The following is a 14,124-nucleotide window of genomic DNA, read 5'->3' on the forward strand; positions in this document are numbered from 1 at the left end:
GTGTGTGTGTGTGTGTGTGTGTGTGTGTGTGTGTGTGTGTGTGTGTGGAGGGGTGCGCAGAGAAACAAAAAGAATGATTCAGCCTGCAAGTTAAAGATGATATAACTGCATTCTTAACCATCCGCTAAGAAGTAGACACATGTGTGCTTACATAAGCAAGGCGGGACAAAAACACACCAGCAGCCAAGCACAAAAAATAAATATGACACAGACACACAAAGAGTTGTATCACAGGCTCATAAAGTGCAGTCCTTCAGTACAGAGACAGACAGGGGAGGACCGCAGGCAGGCGGGAGCAGGGAGGAGGGGGGGTTAAGACCCAGGGGAGGTAGACGCTCCAACAAATACGCACTCTTGAACATCCACCAGCACGCACACCTAACCAACGCACTGCAGCCATGTGACACAAACTGTACGCCTGGACGGCAATGAAATTGTCCAATTACACGCGTGTACACAAATACTTTGCTCTTTGTGAATTCTGAGTCTGACACGCGAACTGAAACACACAAACACACCTCCTCCTTTTTATGCTAATTCTGCTTGTGAACATGAGCAGGCCACTGAATCCCTGGGGAAGGAGCCGGGTCGGCTGCCTCTTTCTCCTCTCTCTCTCTCCTCGCCACCCCTCCCTTTCTCTGTACAGTTTTCTCTCCTTCTTTTCTCCCATCAATGACCCCCACCCCTCAAACATGCACACGCACACAAACCTTCCCTGTGCCCCAACCCTTGTACTAAACCTCCCCATCGCAACCTCTCCTCCTCTCGGTCCTCACCACCCCACAGTAGGGTGTCAGCAGCTTGCAGAAGCTGTTGCCATGGCAACGGGTCCTATCTGCACTCTGTCCCCCTGGCATCCTCCGCTCCAGGAGCACAGAGAGAGAGAGAGAGAGAGAGAGAATAAGAAGATGCAGGAGAGAGTGAGATTGAGAGAGGGAGTTAGAAGATAGAGGAATGAGAAAGAACAAGAAGGAAAAAAAGGAACACGGGTGAAAATTAAACATATAAATAAATAATAATAAGATTTCTGGCTGCAATCAATTTCCTGGTCACAGTTCTTGATAAGGACTATTGATGACAAATTATCTGCATATACAGACTAACACCGACTCATCTAAAATGATTGCAAACTTAAAAAGTGGGCAGTCGCAACCAGCAAAAAAAAAAAAGGAGGTAGATTTAGCATGCAGTTGGACTTTATTAAAACCAACCGGCCTGAGGAAATACAGAAGAATCCAACAGAGCCTTTTCTGTTTTTGTGGTAGCACACGCAGTTCTGCCTATATTTACCATTCCACTTCAACTCGTCTCAATGAAGTAGGAGACTTGCAACAAAGCACAGCTCGCTAAAAGAATGTGAAGCTGCAGGAATGCATCTCAACATTTCTGCAGGAAAACAATGACCGCTGCTAGTACAGCAAGAACTTTCAGGTACAGGAATAACAAGTGTGCACTGCGAGGAAGAGACACACCTGAGGAGGACAGAACCCACTGCAGACATTAATGCTGCTCCAATTAGTACGTTTTTGTAGTCGAGTTGATTTTTTTCAGACATCAGAGTATGGAGGAGTCCACCTAAAGGAGAACTGACTGGTACCACACACTGAAAGAGCTTCAATGTCTGACATTTAAAAGGAATGACGAGAATATGTTCATTTTATTCAAGACGCACACAAGTCGAACACACCCATGGGAGACATTTTCAAATGTCTGAAAATATTTACAGTGTTTAATCTGTAAAGTATATTTTAATAGGCTTGCTCTGCAGCGCGGCGGGAACACCGTGTCACAGCATCAGGTATGAATAATACAGTATCTGGACTAAAGACACAAACTGTATCACATTGCTGTGGCTACGGTCACTACATTTAAACCACTGACAGGTAACTTGAACAATATTAATCAGTAACATCATCTTGTTACAATGTAATGAGGTGCAAAGAGTGAGGATGATACTTTGAAACAGTTACAGCACGAACGTTAACGTCAAAACACCGCTTCCAGCACGTCACGATACAAAAACTATTGGAGCGCGACAAAAAGCTCAAAGTACTGATCAAGTCATTGAATTTCCCTGATAAGATTCCAGTTGATCCACTAATGCCTCATGGCCACAGTCCACAGGATGTAGAGTCCACTTCAAACATCACAATGCTAGACAGTTTTCCTGTAGTATCTTTACCATTATTAGGATAGTTTTAGTACTGACGCCCCGGAGTTATACATTCATTTGGTGTTCTGGTGGAAAAGGAACAATGTTTGTCATCCAAATTCTACTCGGGCTTTTTCTTTCATCCAACTGAGCAGCCAGGCAAGACGATATTAAGCATCTTCTGAGATTCATGGTCGTATCGTTATTCTTGTCACTCCTGGAGAACCTCAGCATCTTCATTTCTGCCACTTGCAGTTCTTCCTCCTGTCTTTTTGTCAACCAAGGTCAAGGTCAAGGTGTCTTTATTGTCATCCAGATCACATGTGGTACATGAGGTGGAACGAAACTATGTACACAGGGCCCCAGTTAAATCCAACAAAAATGTCAACGTCTCTGTCTCCGATTATACAACAGAGCTGGTCTCACCACCGTCCTGTAAACTGTTCCTTTGACCTGTGCTGACACCCGTTTGTCAAATCACTCCTGAAACTTTTCTCCATCCACTCCATCCTGCCTGGACTCTCTTCTTCACCTCTTTACCACACTCCCCATTTTCCTGGAAAGTTGACTCCAAGTACTTCAAGTCCTGCACCTTTGTGACCTATAAAAATGCTATCTAGCCTAGATATAAGAAACCTAAAACACACTTGTATAAATATATCCACATATATATATATACATATATGTAATACATGCACATCCACATTATAGTTTCTTTCTGCTGCTCCCTTCTTCAGGGGTCACCACAGTGAAAGAGCTCCAGTGTTTCCCCTACCATTATACAAGTGGGGTGCCCCACCCCGCCAACAAAACTGAACTTGCCCCTCCCACCTCCACCCGACACCGACATATCACTAAGGTAGCGGCACAAAATACAGGCTCTCTAGCAAAAAAGCCCAAGGCAGCACTCACATTGCCTCTTCCCTCATGTTGAACGCCCCCCGCTCAAAAACTGTTAGTACAGGCTGCGCTCAGACATGTCTCCGCCCCCCCATCAGCAAAAGTCATGGATGAGATGAGCACCCCGCCATGGCAAGCTAACTAGGGGAAACACTGAACTCACATGAAAGATTTAGCAATTGGTTTTATGCTGGACGCCCTTGCTGACGCAATCTGGGCTCGAACCAGCAACCTCAAGATTACAAGACCGCAGCACTGACCACCACAGCCCCTATCCACATTACAAAATATATCAAAAGCATTTTAAAATCATAATCATGACTTTAGGCTAAAGATAAACTCAGTCAACTTCGGGGTCTTGACTTTCTGTGAGGGCGCCGTGTTGTTCTTGAATTTTGCCCTCAGTGAAACCTCACCACGTTGATGAATAATCTATCGGAGAACAAAATAAAAATGTGATTGGAGGGTATAGCACAGTATGTAGATGGGCTATCCAGAACAGCATCGATTCCCCCTTCCTCTCCCTCACCCATAGGACCTACCGGACAGATCAATAGTGCTCAACACATTATTGACCTCCGCCTGATACCTTTCACAGGGATAAAGACAGAGACATAAACACTGGATGGTGAGAGGAGAGAGGCAGGAAGAGATGGTGAAAGTATCCACCCGTCTATGTGTGCGTCTGTATTTATGTGTGTCCCTGCCTGGAGAGGCACTAATCTACATTCTGGTTCACACTGATATGTACCTCATCACTGTCTCCTTGACCTGCTGTCCTTAGCGCACTGAGAGTGGGGGGAGCCCAAGGGAGTGAGGATGGGAGATGGTAGGAAAAATAGCTGACTGTGGCGATTGAGCCAAGTCATTCGCCCAGTCAAAACAGCGTGTTTCGCTCAAAAGCAACAGGATACGGTTGTTAATTTCATCGTCACGTCTGACAAACAAACGCACACGCAAACACAATGCACACAATCTCTGCAGACCCAGCTGGTCTCCCAAACTGGCAAACTGGCACAAAAACCACACACAGACACACACAGACACACTTCCATCAAAACTCCTGCCAAGGTAGCAGTACTGAACCAGACAGAAGCTACTGTCGGATCACAGCACTAATACATGCTGCAGACACAACATCCACTTAGCCGGTGCTCCAGAGACAAAGCAGAGGGGCGGGGGGTGGGGTGAAGTAAACGAGCTCATCAACCAGGATAAAACTAAAGAATTTCAAACAAAAAGAAACTCAATTATTTGATTTTAGGTGTTAACGATGGACAGAAAAAGTTTTAGAAATATTTAAGAAAAAAATCTATTTTGAGTGAGAATTTAACTAATATACAATAATGACGGTGATAAGAAGTTTATGTTATCTAGACTGGTTCTTCTCAGAAATACAAGATATTGTGGACAACAACTAGATTAGGTGATCAGTCTCTCAGGAACAGAAGTAGCTGTGGTGCTGATGCTGAGGAGGACAGTGGGAAGGCAAAAGGGGATCAGTGATAGTGAGAAGCCTGGTGAAAATAAGGGTAAGACTAGTTAAGAAAAGCAGTAAAAACAAACGGGAAAGAAAAGAGGTGCCACAAAAGAAAAGATGCAGATGTGGATGTGTTGTAGAGAAACCACAAACTGCAGGAAAACATGATACGAAGAGGCTGAAGTTTCACAAACTGAAATAGAGAAGGGAAAGATGAGAGAAGGCATGTGAAAAAAAGCAGGAAGTTGTAGAAAGTAAAGGAGGAAGAGACTCAGAAATTTGAAACAGTATACCTGCCATGTTATTAACACATTTAAAATTAAAACGGCAACATCAGCCCGTTGGTTGCAAATTTATTTGCCTTGGGCTTGTGTCCCAAGTGAACACTTTCAGGCTTTGACATGTGGAAAAACAGTCAGCTCTGAGGTCGCACTGTGGGTTTCCAAACAGTTTCCAGAGTCAAAGACAGATGCTCATCCACCACCTAGAATCTGGGACCAATAAACCAATGCTAACTTGGGTCAGAGCCAAGAACTGCTCGAGGAGACCAACAACCAACGAGAACGAGGTTGAATACGTCACAACTTCAGACCAATCTCAAAACTTCCCTTTCTTTCTAAAATCTTAGGGAACATAGTTTTTATTCAAACAAGTTTTTGAATGAAAATGGAATTTGTGAGATCTTTCAGTCTGGTTTTACACAATTACACAGCACCAAAACAACATTAGTAAGGGTTTGTAATGATATTCTTTTGGCAAATGATTCTGGTCAGTTTGTGATACTTGTACTCCTGGACCTTACTGCTGTTTATGATACTGTTGACCACAGTATCCTTTTATTGCAGAACACTGGGTTGGGATTACAGGTCCAGCTTTAGAATGGTTCTGTTCCTATCTGAGTGACAGGAGTTTTTGTGTTAATGTTGGTAATATTTCATCTGCTTCAGTGCCTCTTTCCTGTGGGGTTCTGCAGGGCTTGATTCTTGGACCCCTTCTGTTTTCACTCTGCTTCCTTTGGGGTCTATCCTGATGAAAAATGGTCTTTTGTTTCATTGTTATGCTGATGATTGTCAGATTTATCCGCCCTTAAAACCCAATAGTTCGTGCTCCATTCACTCTCTGTTAAAATGTCTTGATGGCATCAAGGCTTCAAATTTTTTTAAGTTTCAACATTAAAAAAACTGAAGTCATTGTGTTTAGCTCTAGCTCTACTGCTGTCTCTGTTCCTGTAAACATTGACTTTTGAGCCATATCTTAAGCAGTCTGTTACAAATCTCAGGATGGTTTTGGACCCTGACTTTAAGTTTAATAAACAGATTTACTCTGTTCTACAAAAAAGCTTCTTACAGTTAAGGCAGAGAGCTAAGCTTAAGTCAGTGTTGACCAGATCTGACCTTGAAAATCTAGTATCCCTTTCACGTCTCCTGCATGTCCAAAATGTTGCAGCTCGGCTCTTAACAGGAACTCATAGGTTTGAGCATATTTCACTAGTTTTGTCCTCCCTTCACTGGCTCCCTGTACGTATTGATTTAAAAATCATCCTGTTGACCTTTAAGTGACTTAATGGTCTTGCACCCTCATATCGCTCTGACCTACTGTAACCATATGTTCCTTCTTGGGCGCTGAGATCATCTGGTTGAAGCTCAGAGGAGATCAGGCTTTTTCAGTCGTGGGCCCCAAACTTTGGAACAATCTGCCCCCCACCAACATTAGACAGACCACTTCACTTCCTGTTTTTAAATCTCTTCTAAAAACACACCTATTTTCTCTGGCTTTTAACACAGTGTGATTTGATTTAGTATATTATTGTTCTGTGTTGTTATGTTTTTCTTTTGATGCTTTCAATTACACTTTGTTGTTATTTATTTCCTTAATTACTGCCACTGATTTTATTGTTAAGCACTTTGGTAACAGCTGCTGTTTTTAAATGTACTTTATAAATAAATTTGACTTGACTTGACAATTACTACGTTCAGTTGAATTCATAAACACTGTTTGAAGCAACATTTTTAAACATTTTAAACATTAACATCACCAGCTAGAGTTGTAGGACCCTGCTGAAGTCCTGTGTGTGATTCCTGTTATCAGCAGCATTTACAAATATGATCAAAAATACCAGATGGCTGAGCGTTCACAAAAACAGACTCTAATACAAGTGTTTATAAAAGACTGGTGATTTTTTTTTTCATTCAATTCATTCAAATTCAATATTAAGACGTTTGTTTGCAGAAATAATGTCACAAACCCTGTGATGTGTGGAGATGACGTGTTTCTCTGCACTGTGATCCTCTACAGGATAAAGAAGGATAAATCATTTACTAGAAGAGTGTGATATAATGGTGTGGCTCTGTTGGTTCTCTGGCTGTGGAAAGCCAAACTGGTCCTTAACTTAAAAAATCAAACAAACACAAAAACAGATCCAATCACAGGTGATTGCTTAAAACTGATTGAAGACACGTCTAATGCCAGCATGAACTGAGACAAAGCTGCTCGGCTGTGATTAGATCACTTAGGATGCGAGTTAATACCAGGTGTGAACGAAGCTTATGAGCTTTGGTCAGATCATCTCAAGAGATTCAGCGAGTTCAGGGTATGAACCTTTAAAAAAAGTTAGTGAACTGTTTATTTTGATCACGCTGAGCCAGAAAAAGAGGTCTAAAGAAACTCCACAATTATCACACATCCAATCAAACCAGTAAAAGATTTTAATTTGCAAGATAATGCTCGAATAATATTATTTAATTTAGGCTAGAAATAAACTTGTATGATAAGAAAAATTATTAAGATCTATCACAAAGCATGCAAGTTATACAACAACCTTAAGAGAGCACCACTTGGCATTTACTGATCAAAGCATACAACTCAATCTGTGACACCTACAAATAAACTGGTGGATTATAATGATATAAAGTCTCTGTAATAAAATAAATCTCAATATTACATTTAATAAACCACTCAGGCTTTAATTGAAGGCTTATTTAAAGAGATCAAGTAAACAAAGATCAAAACAGCAATCGGAAGAATGTGTGCGCTGAATGCTGTAAATCAGGCTCCCGGTGAAACGTAAATAAAACTTGGACTTGTTGGTAAATCTGTGCGTCTGCGCCCAGCAGAGAAACCGTGATAAGAGTGTTTTAAACGGTGACGAACAATCTAACAAGTTAACGTGAACAAAACTCTTTTGAGGTGAAATCTCCCCACCGGCGCCTCGAACGGGCTCGTTATTTGAAACCAGAAGAGAGGACCCGAGGAGCCTCGGGGGGGGCTGGAGCCACAATTAAACTGGTCCCGTCTCAGAGTTTTATCAGACAGCAAGCGACCATGCAGCACGCACATCTACATTTATACACAGTGCTAACTGGGAGGAGGGTGTGAGACGAGACGCCCTCTTATAGGCTGGTTGCCAAAGATACCCCCCCATCCAAACACACGCATGCACATAAATCCCTGGCTTAGCCTCAACCCAGTGCTGGGATTACCGGATTAGAACTCTATTCCATTATCTCCCCACACTATACAGTGCACGCGCAGACACACACACAATGACACACTGTCTTGACCAGAGAGGACAAACTGAAGACGGGCTACAGCGTCAATCACAACAGACATCATTTACACACCCACAGTTACTCCTGCTTTTAGCACCAGTGGGTGACATCTCGTCTCTTCATATCACCATTAGGCACAGCGCTCGTGTTGTTTTTAGGATGTCAGCTAAATATGTAAACTTGGGTGTCTTTGGCAACAAAGCAGCTAAACCTTAAAAGTAGGGAGATCAGAGATCGGCCGATACTTAAATGAGAAACCGATTTTAAGAATTTTAAAAAAAAGTTTTAACAATTGTCTAAACTTCATTTATATTTCACAGCACTACCTCATGGACAGTTAAAACAAGTTTGTATTGTTCTACGATATTGTTCATGGGTATGTTTTTCAATAAAATAAGATTAGAAAATTGAAGGTGCGTTGTGACCATCTAACACCTGACAGTGCTGTTTATAAAACTAAATCCGTATCGGCCAAATTCAGACAACCTTTGTCCTTCAGTGTTTCAACGTGTAACGAGAGCTCAAGAGAAAAACCGTGTACAATTTCACATTAGTAAGTAAGTAAGTAAGTAATATTTATTTATATAGCACCTTTCACAGACAATGACATCACAAAGTGCTTCACAAAGTAAAAGTAAATAAAATTAGGCTGAAAACTTTCTCGTAAGCTAACCCCCACCCAAAACAATAAATAAATAAATAAAAATAAAAACACTTCAAGACTTTTTTGTCCAGGTGGCACGGTTGGTAGAGCTGTTGCCTCTCAGCAAGAAGGTCGCCGGTTCAAATTCTAGCTCGGGACCTTTCAGGGTGGAGTTTGCATGTTCTCTCCGTGCATGTGTGGTTTTTCTCCGGGTACTCCAGTTTCCTCCCACAGACCAGAATCATGCATGTTAGGATGACTGGTAACTCTAAATTGTCTCTAGGTGTCTCGCTTGTCTCTATGTGTCCCTGTGATGGACTGGAGACCCATCCAGGGTGTACCCCGCCCCTCGCACAGTGATTGCTGGATACGGGCACCAGTGACCCTCACGACTTGAAAAGGAAGAAGCAGGTAAAGATAATGGATGGATGGATAATGTCCCCACCACTTTAAATTGTTTGTGTGGCAGCAGCGTCAACATGTCGGACACTCGGATCAGCACAATCACTTCACTCAAGCCAAACTGTCAGAGCAGGTCCTGCCTGCAACCTCTGCAGCTACGTGCTGAAGGGAAGAGTTTCTGTCAGATGTTAATTTAAACTAGAACAGACTAAAGTTGACTTCACATAGTCACTTGTTTTTGAAGCTGAAAAAGATAAAGTTTAAACATTTTGGTAATTAGTTTGAGTTGAGCAAAAAAAAAAAAAAAGAAAGTATCAAAGTTTGGGTTTAAAAAACTAAATGCCAGACTTTACAGTTTACAGAGTCCCACTTTTCTTTCTAGGCACGCTGCTTAATCATGTCTGTGTTCATCAGTGCGAGCAACATGTCGCTGTGACTAAAACAAGGAAGAAAACACACGAAGGAGTTTCACTCGAATGTCCTGAGAGTTTCCACAGCTCAGAACCTGAAACACTCGTGTAGTTTTCACAGCTGCCGAGTCTGTCCGTATTTATTTTATCTAGTTTTTTATTTTTTGTAATTTTATGATCAGCTGTTTGGATTTTCAGTGACAGCTGTTTTGACTGCCTTTGGTGAAGTGTTTTTATTATAAACCAGGTTGAATCGTGATAAATAGGAAAACATAACAAATGAAAATAAACAAGTACGGTAAGTAAATAAAATAAGTATTTTCATTGCAAAAATTCCAGTAAAAATCGTTTTGACTTAATGAATAAGATACGCTAAGAAAAGTTGATTTTATATTTCCGTATGAATATTTTAATGCAAGACATCTGGAAAAAGTAAGAAACGTTTTTGTGTTATTTTGTACTGTGAAAATTAGTTTTGTTTTTATTTTGGACTCTTCTAAAAATCAGTTTGACCCACTTTTTTAGTTTGAAATGACTTATGAGAAATCAAAAAGGACAAAATACAAGTCAGCTGAGTTTGTGGCAAAAATAAATAAATAAAATACAAATATTGCCTCATCTCTGTCCTGTGATGTCCTTAGTCTTGTCCCATCTCATGAAACAAGTGTCTCATTTTACCCCTCGTGTTTTATAATTCCTCCCTCCACACACGCACACGCGCACGTACACACACACACACACACACAGCATAACACATACAGACAGCGATCAAATGAAAAAAATAAAGCACTGATGCTCAATGATGTCAACTAACAAACATCTTTAGGATTTGATAGCCTGTTAAAAACTGTAAACGGAGTTACGTAGATGGAGGAGTGACCCTTTGCCTCCATGAAATAAATGAGATTATTAGTAGTATTGTTAATATGGTTTTCTTTTGCACTGGTGGTGTGTGAACGTAAGAAACCAACATTCCGACATCCAATCGGCAGACGTGAGTATTCAGATAACTTTGACCTGGTGCACATAGAGTTCAGAATCTCGCCTGAAGAAAACTTTAACATGTGATCTGAAGAAGCAGCAACGTTCCGATAGAAGGACGACTGCTGCAGATTCAAGCTCCGCTGATAAAAAATATGACTAAGCAAAACAATGTTAGAAATACAAAAGTCATTTCAATTGTAGAAACTAGGTAAATAATGTGCTTTACAAATAACACTGGTCTGTCTGTCTGGAGCACTGAAAATAATGTAATTCAATTCAGTTTATTTGGAAACCACCAACCAACAACAAAAGCCATCTCAGGGCACTGCACAAAGACGTCCAAATCATAAATCCAATTCAGTTCAAAACATAAGAGTCATTACAATGACAAATTTACCTCTGCTATGCACCTTATTCCTGAGGGCTCTACTGTATAAATGAATCAACAACTTCCTGTCAGACAGGAAGTAGCAGTAAGCATTGGTTAACCATGGTAGCAGAGCACGGACCGTGGTTTATTTGAAAGAATTCCCACTCAGTTCAGCAGATAAAACTGTTTTTGTTTTGTTTAACTTTATTTAACAACCATAAAGTTTACTAAAATAGCCGTGCTGCGTTCAGGTACCTGTTGTGTTCACAGCTGCAGAACAACCAGACCAAGCTAAATCAGTGGCTACAACAACAGAGTTTTGAACATGGACCCAAAATAATAAAATAGTGTTCCTGTGAAAAGAGGTATAGTTTCCATCTCCTACCTACAGATGAGGAACTAAGAAGAATGTGGCTGAAGAATCTGAACTTGAAGAGACCACCCAAAACTCTGTACGTGAGCTCATTTCACTTTGTTGACAAACAGTCAACGGAGGAAAACCTGCATCCTACTTTGTGTCTGGACGACAATAAACCACCGCAGAAGAAACTCCGGAGCCTCAGAAGGATTCAAAACAGTGACGAGAGCATCAGGTATGATTTCAGGTGTATGGAGGACACAGATTTATAGAATTTGTTCATCTTTAGTTTTATGATTTTCTCTGTAACTAATCCAAGCTCAGTGATGGAGGACTTTAAGTCTTTGACTGGGCTCGGTGTCTGATTCAAGATTGTGTCCCACCTCTTTTAACAAAACACCACCTACCTTATTACTGTGTAGATACTGATACACCTCAGAGCTTTTCAGGTTGTTCATCGCTTCACCGTCAGAAGAAACGAGTCAATGAAGTAGCTAAATGTGCTAGTACATGTAGCTAAATGTGCTAGTAGATGTAGCTAAATGTGCTAGTAGATGTAGCTAAATGTGCTAGTACATGTAGCTAAATATGCTAGTAGATGTAGCTAAATGTGATAGTAGATGTAGCTAAATGTGCTAGTACATGTAGCTAAATATGCTAGTAGTAAATATGTCTATTGTTGTCATTGTTGTCATCATTCTTTGTTGAAATCAGGTCTCTCTTGTAAATGAGTCCTCAAGGCTCAATGGGATTAACGTGTCTAAATAAAGGTTGAATGAATGAAAAAAATATGCTAGTAGATGTTAATCTGCAGCCACTTCTTCAGGTCCTCCTCCATCCCTCGTCCTCAGCAGACAGCAGTATGAATATATTGTCTGTTTGAGCTCTGACAGGTGGTGTTCCTATGTTTAAATTAAATCCACAATGCTTAGAGAAACTACATTAGCTCGTACTGCTCACACAAAAACAAACACTGGTTCTGGTCCGCGCCGGAAGCTGCGCCCATAATTCACGCAAGGCAGCATGAGAGCTAGGAATAAAGTGGATATAAACTAAAGTATACTGCATAACATTTTCAGTTTTATGACATTTATAGTAAAAAAAAAAAATTATTCACTTTACTTTAGTATGTGTTATTTTTGACTGATAGGTTTAGAAATTTGCACAATATGTTTTTAAATGAAAGGACTGGGCATATAGTTTTCTGACTTCCTGTCAGCTACGTTAGAAAGAAAGAAAACAATAACAAATCTTACTAAATTAAAGATAGTTTAAAATGTTTGCATTGCTAGCTATTGTAGAAATAAACTACACTGCTTAATGGACGTGACCAGTCCCATGGTAATTTAGAGGCTGCAAGTTCGGACCCGGCTGCGTCAGGGTAGGCGTCCAGCACAAAACAATTGCCAAATCTTTCATTCGACTTCACTCGCTGTGGCAACCCCTGCAAAGGGGAGCAGCTGAAAGTAAAACAACAACTTGAAGGAAGTGACCCTGAATTAGACACTGACATCAGGAGGTGTTGGGAGTGGTTTCACACTCAAGATTCACCAACAAACATGGTTTACATGAGCGTCAGCAGACATTCAAAACCCATAAACGCTTCACTTGACAGTGTGTTTAAAAACTTGGCAGAGTCCATCTGTCACTTACATAATCATGGAAGGCCTTTGCCTCACTGGAGTGTTCACACGTCTCTCTTCGGTCTGGAGCTGCGCAATACAAATCCCAGAAAACACTAAAATGAAGAGGGGAAGAAGAGGTCAGAGGTTACCAAACAGAGCAATACAAGCACATGTGTAACAGCTTTTCATCATAACCCATTCACACACTCTCATTATCTCTCCCAGCTCTCTTAAACCCACCTCTTATACACTTGAGCATCTTTGTAAGAGGGACACAATGGCAGTGTCACCCTCTCAATCAACCCCTCACTCACTCAAACGTACGCACACATACTTGTATTATCACCCTCGCATGGATCTCCACGGCCCATATCCATTTCTTGAACTCACACATTTGCCATGACGCTGCCCTGCATGAGGAGCAGATGTGACCAGCTCGTTCCCAGAAGACCTGCAGCGCTACCATTTCAAACAAATCTGGCCCTGATTTAATACGAATATAATGCAACAATAAGGACAACGTCAGGTTTATGTGAAGGGAAATAAAATTGCTTAGTCTTCCCTGAATTATTCTCCGAGCACTGATTTAACAAAAACACCACAAAGCCTTTGGAACACCAGCGTAGTTATTAGGAGGGCTAATCAGTCAGACACTTCACATGCCCTGACGAAGTACCGGTACTTTGTTCAGACATGTTGTACGCCAATTATCTGGATAATTTCATTCAGTTATGCAGGTCATACGGCTAAAAGACTTTTACAAAACAGTATTAGACAACTTTATGAAGAAAATACTACTTGTTCTAAATAAAAGCACTTAAACAGAAAAAAAAAAGATCTCAGCTGTTGAGTTATTCCAATCTAATGTTCCTTTAAGGACAAATGACGACATGTTCTCATGAAAAAAAAATACTGTAAGCTAGTAAAGACAACAACAAAGCTTTTTGGACAAAATGCTAAACTATATTTAATTCAATTCAGTTTAGTTTATTTATGAAGCACCAAGTCATAACAGAAGTCATCTCAGGGCACTGAACAGAAACATTCACATACAGGTCCTTCTCCAAAAATTAGCATATTGTGATAAAGCTCATTATTTTCCATAATGTAATGATAAAAATGAAACTTTCATATATTTCAGATTCATTGCACACCAACTGAAATATTTCAGGTCTTTAATTGTTTTAATACTGATGATTATGGCATACAGCTCATGAAAACCCAAAATGCCTGTCCCAAAAAATTAGCATAT

The 14,124-nt window shown here is 40.7% G+C and overlaps 1 protein-coding gene across 5 annotated transcripts in view; it reads right to left on the minus strand.

The window, feature by feature from the left end:
- zgc:110158 (uncharacterized protein LOC553590 homolog) overlaps positions 1–14,124 on the minus strand; it is a 73,415-nt gene that overhangs the window by 23,054 nt on the left and 36,237 nt on the right. For all 5 annotated transcript variants that reach the window (XM_037695092.1, XM_037695089.1, XM_037695088.1 and 2 more), the window contains exon 4: positions 12,901–12,985. In XM_037695092.1, coding sequence (XP_037551020.1) covers positions 12,901–12,985 — 85 coding nt within the window. The remainder of the gene's footprint in view (positions 1–12,900; positions 12,986–14,124) is intronic.

The sequence above is a fragment of the Nematolebias whitei genome, chromosome 21, assembly GCF_014905685.2.
Source record: "Nematolebias whitei isolate Nwh7 chromosome 21, NemWhi1, whole genome shotgun sequence".
NCBI classification, from domain to species: Eukaryota; Metazoa; Chordata; class Actinopteri; order Cyprinodontiformes; family Rivulidae; genus Nematolebias; species Nematolebias whitei.